Below are 21,008 nucleotides of genomic sequence, written 5' to 3'. Positions count from 1 at the left end.
GAGAGAGCCATCAGCCCAGATAGGGCAGAATTTCCTTTGAAGTAACACAATTTTATTAAGTAACTAGTCATTTAGTTACAATATTCTATCAGAAAATTCTAGCAGTAGCCACTAGCGGTGTTAAGACTAGATTTAAATGCTACTGGCTCTCCCAGATATCTTATATTCTGATTGTAGACACATAATGAATTCCCCAGCTACTATGGTCAGATTAAATTCAAATAATTAATAAATCAGGAATAAAAAGATAGTCTCAGTAATGATGATTCTGAAACTACCAGATTGTCATAAAAACCCATCTGGTTCACTAATGTCCTTCAGGGAGAAAATCTGCCATCCTTACCCAGTCTGGCCTACATGTGACTCCAGACCCACAGCAATGTGGTTGACTCTTAACTGCCCTCTGAAATTGCCTAGGAAGCCACTCAGTTATACCAAACTGCTACAGAAGAGGACAAACCACTCAGCATTGACTTAGGCGCCGGGAACAATACAGGCACAGCCTGTCCAGCAGACCCTACAAAGTCTTCCTCACTAACACCCGGGGGTATGTGCTAAAATTGGGAGAGCTGTCTCACAGATTGATCCTTCAACAGCCTGATGTAGTCATGCTCACAAAATCATACCCTACAGTTAATGTCCCAGATTCTTCCATTACCATCCCTGGGTACATCCTATCCCACCAGCAAGACAGACCACGCAGTGGCATATCATTGGGAGGGAGTTGCCTTGGGAATCCTAAACGCTGACTCCAGATCCCATGAAGTGTCATGGCATCAAGTCAAACATGGACAAGGAAACCTTCATCTGTTTATCACCTACTACCCTTAGCTGATGAATCACTGCTTCTACACGTTGACCACCATTTGGAAGAAGCATTGAGGGTGGCAAGGGCACAAAATGTGCTCTGGGTAGAGGATTTCAATGTCTCTCTCTCTAAGAGTGGTTTGGCAGTGCGACTGCTGACCGAGCTGGCCACGTTCTGAAGGACATATCTGCCAGATGGGCCTGCGCCCAGGTGAGAGAACCAACAAAAAGGAAAAACTTACTTGGCCTCATCCTCACCAGTCTACCTGTCGCAGATACATCTGTCTATGACAGTATTGGTAGAAGTGACCACCACACAGTCCTTGTGGAAACAAAGTCCTGTGTTCACACTGAGGGTACCCTCAGTCATGTGCGATACTACCACCTGCTAAATGAAATGGACTCAGAGCCGATCTAATGGCTCAAAACTGTATGTGAGCTACTTCCCATATTATTGGATAGATGCTAGAGTTGCAGCTGTACTGGAGCAGCTTGGCTCAGGGTGTGGCTAGTACTGGATCACTAGCCTACAGCCAGGATGTTGTCAGGGCCCGTAGCCTTTACTGCATCCAGTGCCATTAGGCATTTCTTGGTATCATATGGAGTGAATCAAATTGACTGGAATCTGACATCCAAGATTGTAGGGACCTCAGGAGGAGGCCAAGATGGATTATCCACTTGGCACTTCTGGCTGAAGATAATCATAAATGCTCCAGCCTTGTCTTTTGTCCAGATGTGCTGGGTCCGCCATTGTTGAGGATGGGGACATTGTTGGAGCATCCTCCTCTGGTTAGTTTAGTTAGCCAAAACATTCATAACTGGATATAACAGGACTGCACAGCTTTGATCTGATCCTTCAGTTGTGGGAGCGCTTAGCTTTGTCTATAGCATGCTGCTTCTGCTGTTTGGCATACATGTAGTCCTGTTTTTTAGCTTCACCAGGTTGACAGCTAATTTTTAGGTATGCCTGGTACTGATCCTGGCATTCTCTCCTACACTCACCACTGAACCAGGTTGGTTGGTTTCCTGACAACAGTAGAGTAAAGAATATGTCAGGCCATTAGGTTACAGGTTGCAGTTGAATACAATTCTGCTGTTGCTGATAGACCACAGTGCCTCATGGATGCCCAGTTTTGAGCTGTTCATATGTATGTTCGTATCAACAATGCTATTAAACAGCACTTACTTAGTAACAACCTGCTCACCAATGCTGAGTTTGGATTTTGCCAGGACCATTTAGCTCATCCTCCCTCGCATTCGCCCTCACACCTTCTCCTCCCTCCCAGAAACATGATAGGGTCCCCCTTGTCCTCACTTATCACCCCACCAGCCTCCGCATTCAAAAGATCATCCTCCGCCATTTCTGCCAACTCCAGCATGATGCCACCACCAAACACATCTTCCCTTCGGTGGCATTCCGTAGGGATCGTTCCCTCCATGACACCCTGGTCCACTCCTCCATCACCCCCTACACCTCAACCCCCTCCCACGGCACCTTCCCATGCAACTGCAGAAGATGCAACACCTGCCCCTTCACTTCCCCTCTCCTCACCGTCCAAGGGCCCAAACACTCATTTCAAGTGAAGCAGCATTTCACTTGCACTTCCCTCAACTTAGTCTACTGCATTTGTTGCTCCCAATGCGGTTTCCTCTACATTGGAGAGACCAAACGCAGACTGGGTGACCGCTTTGCAGAACACCTTCGGTCTGTCCGCAAGCATTACCCAGACCTCCATGTCTCTTGCCATTTCAACACTCCACCCTGCTCTCATGCCCACATATCCGTCCTTGGCTTGCTGCATTGTTCCAGTGAAGCTCAACGCAAACTGGAGGAACAGCACCTCATCTTCCGACTAGGCACTTTACAGCCTTCTGGACTGAATATTGAGTTCAACAACTCTAGACCATGAACGCTCTCCTCCATCCCCACCCCCTTTCCGATTTTCCCCCTCCTTGTTTTTTCCAATAATTTATATAGATTTTTCTTTTCCCACCTATTTCCATTATTTTTAAATGTATTTCCATCCATTGTTTTATCTCTACCTTTTAGCCATTTTCGATTCCTTCACCCCACCCCACCCCCACCAGGGCTATCTGTACCTTGCTTGTCCTGCTTTCTACCCTTAATTAGTACATTCCTTTAGATAATATCACCACCTTCAACACCTCTTTGTCCTTTTGTCTGTGACATCTTTTGGTTATCTCCATCTATCACTGGCACTCTACCTAGCTCTTCTTGTCCCAACCCCCCCAGCCCCCACCCCTTAAACCAGCTTATATTTCACCCCTTCTCTATTTTTAATTAGTTTTGTTGAAGAGTCATGCGGACTCGAAATGTCAACTGTGCTCCTCTCCACCAATGCTGCCAGACCTGCTGAGTTTTTCCAGGTATTCTTGTTTTTGTTTTGGATTTCCAGCATAAGCAGTTCTTTGCTTTTATCTCTCCATTTAGCTCCAGACCTCGTTACACCATCCAGGAAAAAGCAGGCCCCTTGAATAACACTCCATCCGCCACCTTAAACTTTCACTTCCTCCACCACTGCGCATAGTAGCAGCAGCGTCTACCATCCACAAGATGCACTGCAGCAAATCACCAAGGCTCCTTTGACAGCACCTTCCAGTGACCTCTACCACCAGAAGGACAAGGGCAGCTGTTGCATGGGAGCACCACCACCTGCATGTTCCCCTTCAAATCATTCACCATCCTGACTTGGAACTCTATCACTGTTCCTTCATTGTTGCTGAGTCAAAATCCTGGAACTCCATCCCTGACTGTACTGTGGGCCTATCTACATAGACGCAGCAATTCAAGAACATTGCTTACCACCACCCTCCCAAGGGCAATTAGGGATGGGAAATTAATGCTGGCCTAGCCAGTGATGCCCAGATCCCAAGAATGAATTTCAAAAAAGAGGCATTGATACTGTTGATAACAATAACTGAACAACAAGTTAAAAGTCGAGTAGGAGGAATACAAGCTCAATATGATTTACTGACTACAAGTCTGGCTCATTGTTAAATTAATTGCCAGAAAACGTTAGACCGCATTTCATTGACCTTTGTTGAGGATTATTGATAAGTTAGAGGCTAAATCTGTAATTGGTGCAGCTTTACTGGTAGCCATGAAGCTAACTGTAGCAATTAATTTGTACGCTATTGACTTCTTCCAGACGCCATTCAGCAATAGTATAATGAACATATCGGGCTGTGTGACTGAGATTTCAGAGGCTTTGCTGAAAATGACACCTTTTTAATTTTAGTTAAGTACGTGTACTCGGTACCAACTGAAAATAAAGCAGAAATGCACTCTTGCTGGGTTACCAAGGATAATACATGCTATTGCTTTCTCAGATATTGGACCGGATTTTACAGTAAGCGGTAAAGTGATGGCACATACCACTGACCTTGAAGAAAGCTATCTAAAAAGATCTAGCGATGTCTGTGGCGTAGATTTCATCTTTCCCGATATTATTATATCCGGTGTCAAGGGGTCTCCAGGCATCCAGCAACAGTGATATCATCGAGCAGAGTTAGCAGCTAATCAGACTGAAGAGTTCCCAGGCACCAAACCAGAAAATAAATTCCTTCACTTTCTATAAATTTTACAGAGACCGAGATAAAGATTTGGGATGCACATGGTAGAAACTGAAATACCATAAACTTGAAAAGGAAAAAAATTATTAATAAATATTGGCCAGAATTTTTCACTCGGTGTGCAGGCGTTAATCCCAATACGCTCGAGCATAAAATGGCATGTGATGACATCAGGCAAACGTCATGCAATATTTTGGTCGGCGGGCGCGTGAGAGTCGGGAGCGCGCCTGCCAACAATTAAGCAGCCTATTAAGGCCCTTAAGTAATTGAGCACAATTTTTCACTGCCCATCCAACCATTAGGTTGGCAGGCGGCGAAAAAGCCAAGCGGCCTTTGCATTTTTGGCAAAACCTCATCCACGGATGGGATGAGGTTCCAACCAGTGATTTTAAAAAAACTTTTTGCACTCCTATTTGACATGTCCCTGCTCATGTAACAGAGTCACATGAGGGGACGTGTTTTCATTATTTTTCAATTCTTTATTTTGAGTGCTGCAAATCTTCAGCTCTCTGAGGCAGTTCTGTGCCTCAGGGAGCTTTTACTGCGCGCACCCATGCGCATGCGTGAACTTCAGTGCTCGTGCTCCTACCGCTCCCACCCCTGCAGCGCTGCAGCGCGTGTTTCACAATGACTGGCCGTTAATTGGCCGGCCAGCGTGAAATTGTAGTTGTGGCCCGATCGCAGGCGGCGATCAGCTTCCCGGCTGCTCCCGGGCCCGCCCAACGAGGACAAAATTCTGCCCATGGAATTTTTATCTTAATGAGAAGAATGTGACATTACATAAATATAAAATTAGTTTTCCAGGGCCAGAGAGGTTGTTCGTCAATAGTTGTGACTCATACTTAAAACCACGCACTGGTGGATGTAGGTTGGGGACTCTAACCTGTTTCATTTCTGAGCTCAGTATTCAAATTCATCAAACCCTTTGAAGCCAAATTCTCATTACAATTTGTTGCTTTTATGTTTGTCTTATCCTTATCTTAGTTACATGACAACTAATATGTCTTCTACATTGCATAGTTATTTTTTATTTATTCTTTCACAGGATGTAGGCATCACTGACTAGGCAAGAATTTATTGCCCATCCCTAACTGCCCTTGAGAAAGTTGTGAGCCAACTTCTTGTACTGCTGCAGTCCATGTGGTGCAGGTAGACCATATTCCCATGTCCTTCTAGGTGGTAGAGGTTGCGGGTTTGGAAGATGCTGTCAAAGGAGCCTTGGTGAGTTGCTGCAGTGCATCTTGTAGGTGGGACGCTGTGTTGTTATCAGGCTATGCCTCTTTATTTTTGAAAATATGATTTTACAACTTTCAGCTGACTGGAAATTTTGCGGTTTGAACTGAGAGAGCAAACTGCTTAAAAACGCAAGGCCACATTCCAAGGTGAAGGTGAGAAACATACAGATTAGCCTTAGGGGAGTGTGAAGAGAGAGACATTGCTTGTAATCCAGACACCCATCAAAACTTGTAACTGATTAAAGAAGAGACATTAAAAATGTAAAGTACTGAGTATTGAAACAATGGCTGCCACAGACAGACATACCCAAGTGAAGTATTTCAAGGCAAGGCTGCCAGCCACTAGAGATTACAGGTGACACAGGCGGTGTCAAGAAAATCTTCAGCAGAGGAAACAGGCTGAAAGCTGCTCTCTCTCCCTCTCTCTCTTTTGGAATAAGAGTGCCGCCCGGTTTGAAAAGCAAACCCTATCAGAAATCTACCAGCAAACTGAGATCTTGTAATAATTGCAACAACGTCTACATATGACTGTATCCAAGAAACCAGCTATCCTAAATCGGCCGCAATGTTTAAAATCTATGTCTCAAAAACGATCAAACACTTAATTGCATATTCTTTTGCCTTTTTTATTGGACTTTAACACCTCTTAAAGATGATAATTGTGCATGTGTGTAAATTTGGTCTTTCTTTGATTCAAGAAGAATTTATTTGATTGGCTCCTTATTGCTCACAGCTTAAATAGTAAAATACATTATGATTTGGAAAAGGGATATCCTCATAAAAAAAAAACCTAAACCTTTGTTGTGACCATCTGAGGAGATTGAATAGAGGGGACCCAGTTCACCCCTTCTCACCTGGTCATAACAGCGTCGATGGTGAAGGGAGTGAATGTTTAAGGTGGTAGGTGGGTGCTATTATCCTGAACGGTGTAGAGCTTCTTGAGTGTTGTTGGAGCTGCACTCATCCAGGCAAGTGGAGAGCATTCCATCACATTCCTGACGTGTGTCTTGTAGTTGGGGACATTCTTTGGGGAATCAGGAATTGAGCTATTTGCTGCAGAATCCCCAGCCTCTGCAATGCTCTTGTAGCCAAAGTCCATTTCAGTTTCTGGTCAATGGTAACCCCCAGGATGTTGATAGTGAGGGATTCAGTGATGGTAATGCCATTGAACATCAAAGGGCAATGGTTGGATTCTCTCTTGTTGGAGATGGTCATTGCCTGACACTTGTGTGGCGCAGATGTTACTTGCCATTTATCAGCCCAAGCCTGAATGTTTCCCAGGTCTTGTTGCAACTGGACACAAACTCCTTCAGTATCTAAGGAGTTGTGAATGGTACTGAACATTGTGTAATCATCAGTGAACATCCCCACTTCTGACCTTATGATGGAGGGACAGTCATCGATGAAGCAGCTGTACGTGGTTAGGCTTAGGACACAATCCTGAGAAACTATTGCAGCAATGTCCCGGGACTGAGATGACTGACCTCCAACAACCACAACCATCTTCCTTTGTGATAGGTATGGCTCCAGCCAATGGAGAGTTTTCCCCCTGATTCCCATTGACTCCAGTTTTGCAAGGGCTCCTTGATGCCCTATGCAGTCAAATGCGACCTTGATGTCAAGGGCAGTCATTCTCACCTCGCTTCTTGACTTCAACTCATTTGTTCATGTTTGGAGCAAAGCTGTAATGCGGTCAGGAACCGAATGACCCTGGTGGAACCCAAATTGAGTGTTAGTGAGCAGGTTATTGCTGTTTAGGTGCCACTTGATAGCACTGTCGATGACACCTTCTATTACTTTGCTGATCAAGAGTAGACTGATGGGTCAGTAATTGGCCAGGTTGATTTTTCCTGCTTTTTGTGTACAGGATATACCTAGGCAATTCTCCACGTTGCCGGGTAAATGCCACTGTTGTAGCTGTACTGGAACTATTTGGCTAGGGGCTCGGCACGTTCTGAAGCACAAGTCTTCAGTACTACTGCCAGAATATTGTCAGGGCCCATAACCATTGCGGTAACCATTGCCTTCAGCTATTTCTTGATATCACGTGAAGTGAATCGAATTGGCTGAAGACTAACATCTGTGATGCTGGGGACCTCAGGAGGAAGTTGAGGTGAATCATCCACTCAGCACTTCTGGCTGAAGATGATTGCAAATGCTTCAGCCTTATCTTTTACAGTTGTAAGGCTACCTGTTTCTGTCTGTAATCTTATCCTGTAACATCACTGTTTGACCATGAGCTTTTTTTCATTACTTCTATATATTATGAATAATGATTAGATTACAGTACCGCTATTTAATGACAATGGAGAAGATTGTTTTCCACTTTATCAGGCTGTTTATCTCTTTCCTAATATAAGGCATTGTCATTTCTATGCTGTCATGGTGCATGCCATGATAAAGGTACAAGTATGTGTTTCAAGTTAGATCTCTCATCATGCTTTGGCAGCGATGGAACCTTTCTGCCTGTGATTCACAGGCAATTTAAATTCCACATTTTAACCCTTTTTTTAGCCAAGTCTCCTTCCAATATTGTATACAAAGCATATGCTTTCAAAATTACGTCAAAAACTTTCACCTTTTGCTTGTGATGTTTTATGCAAAAAAACCAAATTCTGATTATTACCTCTGCATCTGCATTGATTTCTCAACAATATATCGGAATGAAAAGGGCATTGTTCAGAAACAAAGAGTGCAAACACACTCGGTGAATAACTGACAACCACAAAAGATAAATCTGCAATAAATGCATGCTGAGGATTATAGGTAAACTACCTTGTTAATCCTCTTCAGCTGAGAGTGATGAGTCTTTGTATTTCCTTAAACTCAATACTCAGTTTTCTCAGTCACTGGCCTTCAGAAGATGCTATTGTATGTGTTTTGAACACAGGAAATGTTAATGTTTGGAGATGTTTAACTGTTTTCCTGTAAGTTTTGTAATTTTTTAATGTACTATCTTCTAAATGTGGTTTGGAACTGTAAGACTGCAGCTGAGTGAAGAAAACCAGAGTACTATTTTGAGCAGTTTTCTTTACTATCATTAGCTATTTGTTGGCTGCTGGTTCTTTATTGCTTGTTTTTTGTGCCTGCTTTCCCTTCCATACCTGTTCAACTGTGATTTATTGCTGATTTGTTACCCAGATTTTGTGGCGGTAATGATGGGAAAATATCAGTAATCACCATTGTTACTCCTCTGAAATTGACAGCATCTTCTGGAGTCTACACGTGCAGTTAAATGTGGAAATTCATAAGTTGCTGTCAGCAATTGTGTGCCTCCCTATATGGTGTACTTTTGAAATCCCTCAGCTTGCAATCAAGGAGAAATCAATGAATTAATGGGAACTGACCTTTATAGGCCATCAGTCCCACTGTAAAAACCCTTGAAAAAGTTACACCTTGTTGAATGAGCTGTATTTGGGTTTTTAGCTGCACACTGAGTTAATAATTACTACTGAGCAGCCTCACTGTCCCTGAAAAATAATTTTATATTTGTAAAATATCAAATTTCTCCATTATCATAAATTCATATTTAAAATATTTTTAAGTTTGGTCATAATATTTCAGCATATGATATTTCACGATGTTGTTCCCGTATGGCTGGATATTCTCTCAACTTGGTTCAAGATTCAAACTGGCAAGGGGAAAATTCATGGCGCAGGGATTGCTAAATGTTTCAGGCCAGCTGCAAATGGCATTGTTTCAATGCCGATTGCAAAACCTAGGCCATTAAAATATATTTCAATCTAATCAAGCAACTGTATACAGAGATATTTGTTTACAATTAGATATAAATGGTCAGTTAGCTCAGTTAGCTTGATGGCTAGTGTGTGGTGCAGAATGACCATGGGTTCAATCCCTGTACTGGCTGTGGTAGTTCATGGAAGCCAGCCTCCTTGCCCCAGGCTTGATGTCAATTGGTGGCCCTCAAGAAATACAAGCAATTGTATCTCTCTAATGGAGCGAGATGTCTATGGTCCTGCATGGATTATGGCTAATTACCATAAACTAAAGGACAGTATATGCATGATATGTAATGTTCATCTAGATATATTAGTGGATTTAGTGTTCCTCGTGGTATGGCAGTGGAGATGCTATTGAATTGTGAAAAAAATGACATTAAAACATAAATAAATAAAAAATACATAAAGCTGATTAAAATTATACTTTTGTAGTATAATCCTCCTACAATTATAAAGCCATGTATTGTCTGCCTTATCTTGAGCAATACCTTAGGGAATCTGCTAACAAATAGTAGCAAATCACAATGGCACCATACAGAAGTATCCAAACAACAACTGCAGTGCAGGAATAAAAAAAAACAATAACCATGAAGTTCAAAAACTATGAGTCAAAAACAGGAAATCAGTATCAGTTTCAGTAAAAAAGCAATGAAATTCCTCAATATTTTTTGAAAATCCTTTCAGTCGCCATCTTAAGTTCCCAACTGAACTGAGGAACTACTTCTGACAATAAGGTCCCCAGAAATTTGTAACCATGCCAATGAATCCCCACCATAACTTTAGCAAGAGTTCACTAGGACCCAGATACTTGGCTTGCATCGGATTATTTGGGATGGTCTGCAGAGGTCTTTGTTCATCCCAAACATATAGGAAGGGTATGGCAAAAGCAACATACTGCTGGATGCTGGAAATCTGAAATAAGAACAGAAATTGCTGGAAATATCCAGATTAGGTCTTTTTATCTCGCAATTTAATGTTATATGATTACATCATATATAATTATTTATGTTTATTTGTCTTTTCAATGCTTAGGATAGATAGGAAGATGATAGGTAATATAATGGTTTGAAGGTATGTGGGGTTTAGCAGTGATGGGAGCAGCTTTGGGAGTTTTGGGTGATGCCATGGCATTTCTACAGAGGTTGATAGGATGTGGGGAGAATGTGGGATTTGCACTACTGAATCTGGCAATGATTGTATTGGCTGCTGCATTTTCCTACATTACATTTGTGACTACTTTTCAAATATACTTAATTGACTAAAGCACTTTGGGACATCTTGAGGGGTTCCTGGAGTATTGCAGGGCTATAGAAGGCTGCATGGGTCTGGAACAATATTCCCTCTAATTTTTTTAATAGTACACAGCCCTTTTAATCTATTTTGTGCCACTGTGCATATGCGGTAAATTATAGGGGCCAACTTGTGCATGGCCTTCATTAGGACTTTCGTGTTGCTCTGCAGCTTACAGGGAGAATGGGAGATAGAAAGTAACAGGGTCTGTCGGTACTGAATGGAAATAAAGAGAACAAACTTGGATTTATATAGCCTTTCACAATCTCAGGATGTCCCAAAGTGCTTTAGACAATAAAGTAACATTTCATGGGCAGAATTTTCCCGTTGGCGTGCGGGGGTGGGCCCCGCACACACACGTGTAAAATGACATGCAGTGATGTCGGGTGAGGGTCCCTACGTCACCACGCGCCATTGCGATATTTCGTTGGGCGCGCGCGCGATGATGCCCGATGCGCGTTCGCCATTAAATATTGGGCCACTTAAGGCCCTTGACTCGCCAATTGATGCCGATTTTTTGGCACCCGTGCAATCTTCAGGTCGGTGCACGGGCGTAACGGGCAGGCTGGTAGGACCCATTTGTATAAACCTCATCCATGGGTGGGATAAGAGGGCTCAGTGGGGTCACGAGTATGCACTGCTAAGTATATATTTTTCTAAGTTATTGAAACTTGCCTGTGTGATCTGCAGTACTTCAAAACACATTCCAGCTGTTTTGTCTGGACTCTTAACCTTCAGGTCAGCACCCTGCAGTGAGGAATCTTTTCTGGGCCTGCAGGTTTCAGGAAGCCTTCCCTTAACCTGGGAATGGGAGCTGAACTGTTCACTGGAGGCAGCTCCTCTGAGGAGGAAGGGAGGGCTAGAAGAGGGAGAAGGCCAGGAGTGCACATTCAGCCTCCAGGGGAGCCACCTTTAGGAGGACAGGCGCAAGCACAAGGGGCGCAGGGCCGAGAGGTGGACCAAGGCGGAAGGGGCCGCAGAAGACGCCACTATCCTGCTGCCAAGGTATACAGGCGGCGAAGCAGCTACCTCAATATGTCTGAGGTGCAGTGCCGAAGGGAGACAGTCAACTATATCTGTCAGATGATAGGGCTGAGATCTCCGCTAACTGTGTGGGTGGACACCCCATGCCAGTGGCTCTATAGGTCACAGCTGCCCTCAACTTCTATGCCTCTGGCTCCTTCCAGGGGTCGGTGGGTGATCTTTGCGGTGTCTCCCAATCAGCTGTCCACACTTGTGTCAAGCAGGTTACAGATGCTCTGTTCAGGCGTGCATTGACCTTCATCCAATTCCGTTGGGACCAGGCAAGCCAGACACAGTGAGCCAGAGGCTTCGCGGTCATTGGTGGCTTCCCCCGTGTCCAGGGTGCAATAGACTGCACACATACAAAGAACAAAGAAAAGTACAGCACAGGAACAGGCCCTTCGGCCCTCCAAGCCTGCGCCGATCATATTGCCCATCAACTAAAACATTTTTCACTTCCGGGTTCCATATCCCTCTATTCCCATCCTATTCATGTATTTGTCAAGCTGCCTCTTAAACACCACTATCGTACCTGCTTCCACCACCTCCTCTGGCAGCGAATTCCAGACACTCACTACCCTCTGCGTAAAAAACTTGCCCTGCACATCACCTTTATAGTTTTCTCCTCTCACCTTAAATCTATGTCCCCTAGTAATTGTCTCTTCCACCCTGGGAAAAAGCTTCTGACTATCTACTCTGTCCATGCCACTCATAATTTTGTAAACTTCTATCAAGTCGCCCCTCAATCTCCGTCGCTGTAGTGAGAACAATCCGAGTTTCTCCAACCTCTCCTCATAGCTAATAACCTCTAGATCAGGCAGCATCCTGGTAAACCTCCTCTGCACCCTCTCCAACGCCTCCATATCCTTCTGGTAATGTGGTGACCAGAATTGCACGCAATATTCCAAGTGTGGCCTAACCAAGGTTCTATACAGCTGCAGCATGACTTCCCAGCTTTTATACTCAATACCGCTGCCAATGAAGGCAAGCATGCCATATGCCTTTCTACCTTATCCACCTGCGTTGCCACTTTCAGTGACCTGTGGACCTGTACACCCAGATCCCTCTACCCGTTGATGCACTTAAGGGTTCTGCCATTAGTGTAATTCCTGCCTGTATTAGACCTTCCAAAATGCATTACCTCGCATTTGTCCGTCTGCCATTTCTCCGCCCAAGTCTCCAACCGATCTATATCCCGTTGTATCCTTTGACAATCCTCTTCACTATCTGCAACTCCTCCAACCTTGGTATCATCTGCAAACTCACTAATTAGCCCAGTTACATTTTCCTCCAAATCATTTATGTATACTACAAACAGCAAAGGTCCCAGCACTGATCCCTGCGGAACTCCACTAGTCACAGATTTCCATTCAGAAAAGCACCCTTCCACTGCTACTCTCTGTCTTCTATGACCAAACCAATTCTGTATCCATCCTGCCAGCTCACCTCTGATCCTGTACGACTTTACCTTCTGTACCAGTCTGCCATGAGGGACCTTGTCAAAGGCCTTACTGAAATCCATGTATATAACATCCACATGTGGCCATCAAGGCACCAGCAGGTGAGCCTGGTGCCTTCGTCAACACGAAGGACTTCCACTCCATGAATGTGCAGATAGTGTGTGACCACAGGATGCAGATTCTGCAAGTTTGTGCAAGGTACCCAGGCAGCTCCCATGACGCTTACAGCCTCAGACACTCCCAAGTGCTCTTCAGTGCTCCAGCCCGGCTGGATGGATGGCTGCTGGGTGACAAGGGCTACCCCCTCAGAAGGTGGCTCATGACGCCTCTCCACCATCCAAGAACAGAAGCTGAGCAGTGGTACAATAGGAGCCACACCTCCACAAGGGCTGCAGTGGAGAGAGCCATTGGTCTTCTCAAGGTGCGCTTCCAATGCCTGGACCGCTCACTCCAGGACCCCAGATCATGTCTCGGTGATAGTGGTTGCATGTTGCGCTCTCCACAATCTTGCGCTAAAAAGGGGGGAACGCTGTGGATGATGAATACGTTGATGCAGTGGCTGTGGCTGCACACGATGAGTCCAGCAGTGAGTCCGAGGATGAGCACGCACAGGGAAATGCTGAGGGGGCAGACACTGACCCGGGCATACCTCAGGGAGGCAGGGACACCCAGGAGGCTTTAATCCAATGAACCTTCAGCTAGCCCACCACAGATGGACCTCCAGGACAAGCCTGGGCTGTAGGCTCCATACTCGACACCTAAGTGCAAAGTCTGCCAGGTTAGGAACAGTAACTAAGGGCCTTGTTAATAAAGCTGAATGTCCAACAAAGCACTCATTACATTTTTGGAAACCATACGCATGCAGAAGAAAAGAGGCACCCTTAGCCATGGTGACATATCTGAATTTAATATGTCAAGCAAACCAACTTATTCCAAAAAAAAGACAATAGTGTAACAAATCAAAACAAATCATAAGGACCTCATCTTGGGCCAACACAAAAGCACCAGTGAAAAACCCGTGGTGTGCCTAAGGTGCCTTATGTTTTCATTTACGGGTGCTGTGACTTGGTGCTACCCCATTGCTCAGAGTGGCATCTGAGACAGCCTGCTGACTCTGCTGTCCTGTTGGCCTCGGTGACCTTGGCAGCCATCCTCTGGCCCATGGAGCCTGTGCTGGCCCCGCCTGGGAGGGAGCTGCCAGTTCCACAGCTGGCATCTTCACAGTTGTCACAGCCTCACCAGATGCTACGGTCACTGGGAGAGGGGCGGAGGAGCTGCTGCCATCATCCGGAGCGCCCTGAGAGGTGCCCGCAGAGATGCCAGGCAGCTGCTGCGCCGACGTGAGGTCGCTTCAGAACTCGCTACTCACCGCGGATGGATGGGCACTGAGCTGGGAAACTTGATGCCCAGACTATCTCTCTCACTGGCAACGACCAGCTGAGGTCAATGCCAATGTGAGGGCTTGCTGGTCAGAGCGCATCCCCAAGAAGCCTTGATGGGTCTCCTGGAGTAGGCTCTCCATGAGAGTCGCCACTCTCTCCATGGAGGACGCATGGCGCTTGGACATGTGGCTCATTGCTTCAGCGATAGTCCTCCACCACGGAGACCAAGCCAAGCATAACCTCATGTATCTCCCCCATATGCTCCCGCACACCCTATAACTAGGAGGCATAGATTTAAGGTAAGGGGCAGGAGGTTTAGAGGGGATGTGAGGAAGAATTCTTTTCACCCAGAGGGTGGTGGGAATCTGGAACTCACTGCTTGAAAGGGTGGTAGAGGCAGATACCCTCATAACATTTAAGAAGTATTTGGATGTGCACTTGCGGTGCCATGGCATACAAAGCTATGGGCCTAGTGCTATAAAATGGGTTTAGAATACTTGTTTGACTGGCACAGATTCGATGGGCTTAAGGGCCTTTTTCTGTGCTGTACCTCAATGACTCTATGACTATGAATCTATGACACCCGGCCGCATTTCCTGCCCCTGCTGCATCGCGGACGACTGCAGAGGCACATCATCAGGCACCGGCTGAGCATGTGCCTGGTTCCCTGAAGTCCTCCGACTGCTGGCGCCATTGGCACACTCTGTCTCTGCCAGCTCCTCCAGTGACTGTGAAGTGCCCTCACCACTGTGCCCCGGGACACTAGCCGATGTTCGAATTCCCACCGAGATGCTAGTAAATGCGCTCGTGCCTGCCTGGCAGAGATGGTGTGACGCTGGTGAGACTTCGGCCCCCTCAGGTATGAGAGGGGGCCCCCGCTGCTCCTCCTCCTGGCCCTGTTCCGATGATGCTGAAAGGAAGAACAAGGACAGTGGATCAGTTAACGTGGAGACAATGACAAAGTGCATCCCTGTCCCCCGGATCATTATGCGCTCATCCTTCCATAAGCAATGGTCAAGCCATGTTGCAAAATTAAATCAATTAACATTCAGCACTGCCATGGCTGTTAGGAGAATAATGCTGACCTCACTGTTGGGCATAAATACCCGGCCGTGGCACCCCAGCCTCACCGTCACCAGTGGACCTGGACGCATGGCACCTCTCCAAATCCAGCGCCTCCTACTCAAACCATCTAAGAATGGCGATCTGCACCCGGCCGCCGCCAGTCCTCGCACGATCTGCCACGTTATGAGCATTCTTCCCCTGAAAAGGAGAGACGAGCATTGATTAGTGCAAATTGCACATGGACTCACTTCGCACACAACCCACCCCAACCAGAGTGGGACATATCAGGGCTCCAGTGCCTCCTCACCCCGCTGCTGCCGAACACTCACATAAAGATGCTAGGCCTGCTCCACACACCCCCCACTTGGCCACATGCTGCCTATATCACATTAGACACCACACGGTATATCCTTCCATAGCAAGGAGGCACAAGCACGTGGAGCGCAGAGGGCAGCAGATGGTTTGTTGCCACGCCACCTTGAAGCTCCCCTCCCAACATGTCATCACCCTGACTTGGACATGTCCTGGAGTTCCAGCACTGCATCTAGGTGCAGCTCCCCCACGTTGCCCCCAAAACAGTCATGTGGGTCTCAGTGTATCACATGCTGCGGGCGCAAAACACATCCCTTTATCACCCTCTCAGGCTGACCTCAGCATGGGCAATATCTGCTGGCCCACCCAGCAAAGGACACATGCCGTCAACGATTCAATGCAGTCACTACACTCAGAGCTGGGGGGGAGGGAGACAGCAGGGGGGTAAGCCGACCTGCTGGTTAAGTGACCAATGCCAACATGGTATTCACCCTGCCAGAGCGCAACAAGTCACTGAAGCGCTTGCGACACTGGACCAGGTGCACCACACCACGTCGCGGGAGCTCACCTCCTCCCAGGCACGTTTCGTCATGTGGGGGGGCCTCCTCCTCCCGTCCTGGGGAACCAGCACCTCCCGCCATGCTGCCACCTCCTCGAGGTCAGCAAGGCATTCATCCAAAAAACAAGGGGCATACTGCCTCCCCCCCCCCCCCACAACGGCCTACCCTCCAGCCTGGCCTGCCCCGATGGCCTACCCTCTGGCATGAACTTCATTGCCCCTCTGCACTGCCCTTCACCCAGCCATTGCGAGCAGCCTTTCTGAGGCTGCCAGGGTCTTCCTTTATGCAGGCTGCCGGGTCATCATTGGACCCGGCAGCCTGAGCGCGCCAGCCACCGCCTGCCCACTCCCGCTGTGCACAGGAGTCGTGAAGTACGCTGGGCGAGCCTTAATTGGCCCGCCCGTGTAAAATGGCGGCGCGGACCCGATTGCTTGATCAGGCAGATATTAAAGAAGGGCAGAAATTTCTCCCAAGTCCTAGCCAAAATGCATCCCTCACCCAATATCGTTAAAACATATATTTTTTCTTTTTTTATAATTCTCAGAATATGAGCTTATCTGGCAAGGTTAGTATTTATTGCCCATCCCCAGTTACCATTTAGAAGGTGGTAATGGGCCACCTTCTTGAATGCTGCTATCCATGTGGTGAAGGTAATTCCATAATACTGTCAAGTAGAAAATTCCAAGAACCTGGCCCAGTGATGATGAAGGAACAGCAATTTATGACCAAGGCTGGATGGTGTGCAGCTTGCAGGGCTTCTAGGGGGTAATGAAGTTCCCAAGGATCTGCTGTCCTTGTCCTTCTAAGTGATGAAGGAAGTGGGTTTTCGAGGTGCTACTGAAGAAGCCTTGATGACTTGCTCTCTCAACTTAGCGAGAACAGTAGATGGTAATCAGCAAGTGCTCTCTTTGCCCATGTTTGACTTGATGCCATAAAGGCTTTGTCCAGGGACAATGTTGAGGACTCCCTGGACCACTTTCCCTTGACTGAATACTACTGTGTCTCACCTCCGGTAGTTCTTTACTACTGGTGGGACAGGACATGCCTAGGGATAGTCTAGGACTATGGCAGACAGCTGTGATTCTCAGTGTGTGATTATGTCAAACTGTCGGTTGACTAGATGGGACAGTTCTCCCAGATGAGCTCCGGATAAAAATGGGGGGGGGGTGGGGGGCGGAAGAAGTAGGGAACATAATTTTAAAAGTTACTAATTTTACACAGCAGCTGAATCTGAAAACTTCATAGAAAATTGCTTTCTATCTTTATTAAACAGGGTAACAAGTTTTCCACACTTATCCATATGAACATTTTTTCTTCTCTCCTGAAGATATTGTGTACTTGCCATGATAGGATTCCAAAAGCATCTGTAGCCCTTCAGTAAAGAAAGGGCTTGCATTGATATAGCACCTTTCACATCCTCGGGCCATCCACAAACACTAGACAGCCAATTAATTACTTTCTTGTGGTGTGGTCACAGTTATTTAGGCAACTGCAGCTGTCAGTTTTCTCAATGAAGTCCTTCAAGCAGCAATGAGATACATGGTGGCCCAGTGATGAATGTTGGTCAGGACAGTTGGAGAATTCCCCTGCTCTTTCAATAAGGAGAAAATTGTATTAAAAGTTCTTAATAAGTAGCACATCGAAAAATACAAAGCCTCTAGGTAGTGCACTTCAGGGCGAAAATTTCTCTGCACCGCAGAGGCTGGGAAAATAGCAGGGAGATGCATCAGGATGGTGCTTCGATGCATTCCCGCCGGCAGGGAGGTTTCCTGGGGTGGACCATCAGGCCTGACGGGCTGTCTACTCAATGGTGGCAGAGAGCCAATCGTGGACATTAAGGTCCCAATTAGGGTTCATTTTTCACTTTGCTGGCATTTTGCTAGTGGCGAAGCAGCTCACCGCCACATGTGCAAGCCACTAGCTTTATGGAGGCAGTCTCCCTGCAGCAGTCTAGGGGCAGCCTTCAGAGTTAGAGGCTCCAACCCCCAATGAGGGCAGGCAGGAAAGACCACCCATGTGGCCCAAATGCTGCTGCTGGAAGGGCCTGACACATTTCCACCTCTTTAATTATTATTCATGTTGCAGTCTCTGAGGATGCCTCAGATTTTGAGTCACCCTCGCATTCCCTGAGCGCCCACTTCTCTTGGTGGGGTTGCTAAGGTTCCAGAGTTGTCGGCCCTCTGATTAAGCTGGCAGATTGGGAGCCTGCCTGCTGTCCTTAATTGAACAGCAAGCTCAAAGGTGACCAATTACAAGGCTGCCTCTGGGAATACCCCTGCACAGTCTCGCTTCCCAGCAAGTGAAGACTCGGCACGGTCTCGCTGCCGGCAAGTGAAGACTCGGCAACCCCATTTGGACCCAACTTTGGGGTCCTGAAGCCCACAGGAAAATTCAGCCCAATGTGCCAGCCTCGATTGCAAGCATCTTGAATTCACAACCTTCTAACACAGTGTGTTAACACAGAGAAAGTCTGGCACTAGATATAATTAAGTCTGACATGAGAGCAATAGGTGTGAAAGACACGTGTCACAAGAAGTGTACTCAAATATAAATCTTTCAATGTTCTTCACCCTTGTGCTTACTGATTTATATTGGCTCCCAGTCAAGCAACACCTCTATTTTAGAATTATCATCCTTGTTTTCAGATTCCTCCATATCTCCCCTCCCTATCTCTAACCTCCCCCAACCCAACAAACCTCTGAGATCTCTGCACTCATCTAATTCTGGACTTTTAAGCACCTCTGATTTTAATTGCTCCACCACTGTGGCCATACCTTCAGCTGCCCAGGTCCTAAACTCTGGGATTCTCCTGCTAAACCTTTCCGCCTCTTTCGTTCCTAAAAATACTCCTGAGAACTTACATCTTTGACCAAGCTTTCAGCCCTTATATTCCTTACGTGACTTGGTGTCAAATTTTGCTTTAGAATGCTCCTGTGAAGGGTCTTGGGGCGTTTTATTATTTGAAATGTGCCATATAAATGCACATTATCGTTGTTACTCATCCATCGCCATAGAAGTCAAGATCGGTACAACGTTAAAATGTTTTACCTCACAACGTTCCCAGAGAACGTGGCAATACCACGAAGTTGCTAACACAACGGCATAGCGATGAAAGAAGACCCAGTAAACTTGAGAGCTGAATCATAGCACAATCTTTTCTGTTTTTTTTTGACCTGAAACATTTGCAACAGGGAATACGGAATCCACAGAAACTACACACAAACCACATGACTCACTGGTAGAGGATGTTCATTAACATTGCAACACAGTCATGTCGGCAGCAATAATTTCATATTTTGGGCAGCAGGCACATTAACAAATCAATGATTGACTGACGCTATGGGCACCAATGTATTGACAAACTCAAGCCAGCAGGACGGCGATAAATGATTAGAGCCAAGCGGACAAAGCAACAAAGCAAAACATCAATAATACCAAATCATGCACTGATTGTGTGAATTTTTATTGCCATCCTATCTTCGCCGTTCCTTCTTTCTCCCACCCCACTAATCTGTTGCATCTGGTAACCAGATATCGTTCTACCCAGGAATTATTTACACTTGCTGCAGTGTGCTGACTTGTTGTGACCCAGAGCTGATTTACACTTGTGGGGTGTGGTGGCAGTTGCTGATGATTTATTTTTGTGTTCTCACACTTCATTTTAACACTTTTGCAGTTAGTGTGTGTGTGTATGGCGATGATGTCGAATAGTTCCTCTTTCCCCCCACCCCCAACTATTTTGTTGTCTTTTGCAAACAGATGCTTTTGCAGCCTAGTCCGCGCTCCTCCGACAGGCGGGTGTCGCGCGCGCTGGGCGTGCTCGCTCGCTCGCGCTGCTCCCGCCGGCGGGTGTCGCGCGCTCGCTCGTGCTGCTCCCGCCGGCGGGTGTCGCGCGCTGGGCGTGCTCGCTCGTCCAGCTGTGCATGCGCCGTGCTGACAGGCTGCACTAGGGCCGGCCGGACAGTGGCAGCGCCGCAGCCAGTTTCTTCTGTGCGTCTGGAAGTGGTTTTTTTTTGTTTCATATCCAAGCTCCCAAAACGATTCATTTTTTAAAGAGAAAAATAAAACAAGAAAAAAAATAATCATCCCTTCCTCCTTCCTTCCCTCTGTCCGAAACTAAAAGCCGCCCCGGGTTTTGGGCAGGTCAGTATCACACAGGAGGCGGCGGCGACGACGACGGCTCCAAGATGTCGCATTTCGTCGATAATTTCTGGGTACGTCGGTTGATTCATATCGCTTTTTCTATTATTCGCAGCGAATCGATGGTCGCGTCCGCCTATTCCCCCCACCCCCCTCTTTCTATTTAAGGTCCTTCCCCTCCCCCCAAATCCCCGGCTCGGGTCAGAGTGTGGATGAGCCGGGCTCTCGGTTGTGTATCCGGGAGTCGGGTTTACGCGAGTCCCCTGGATCGGGCCTTCTCAGCGCCGGGAGCCTCCGTGCAACCAAACCTGCATTTCTCTGGTGGGAGGGGCAAAGGGTGACCGGGAACACTGCACCTACTCTCCTGATTGGTGGAACTCCCTGCCCATGGTCTTTTTGA

General features: G+C 46.6%; 1 protein-coding gene across 3 annotated transcripts in view; it reads left to right on the top strand.

The window, feature by feature from the left end:
- The first annotated feature begins 20,336 nt into the window (after positions 1-20,336).
- Positions 20,337-21,008, top strand: part of fcho2 (FCH and mu domain containing endocytic adaptor 2) — a 262,256-nt gene continuing 261,584 nt past the window's right edge. For 2 of the 3 annotated variants that reach the window (XM_078564063.1, XM_078564079.1), the window contains exon 1: positions 20,337-20,682. In XM_078564063.1, coding sequence (XP_078420189.1) covers positions 20,656-20,682 — 27 coding nt within the window. In that variant the 5' untranslated portion in view covers positions 20,337-20,655. The remainder of the gene's footprint in view (positions 20,683-21,008) is intronic. The other variant, XM_078564071.1, reaches the window with a different exon arrangement.

This window comes from Cetorhinus maximus, chromosome 2, assembly GCF_964194155.1.
Source record: "Cetorhinus maximus chromosome 2, sCetMax3.hap1.1, whole genome shotgun sequence".
Taxonomy (NCBI): domain Eukaryota; kingdom Metazoa; phylum Chordata; class Chondrichthyes; order Lamniformes; family Cetorhinidae; genus Cetorhinus; species Cetorhinus maximus.
Note: the sequence above shows the minus strand (reverse complement) of the source record. Positions and strands in the feature narration are given on the sequence as shown.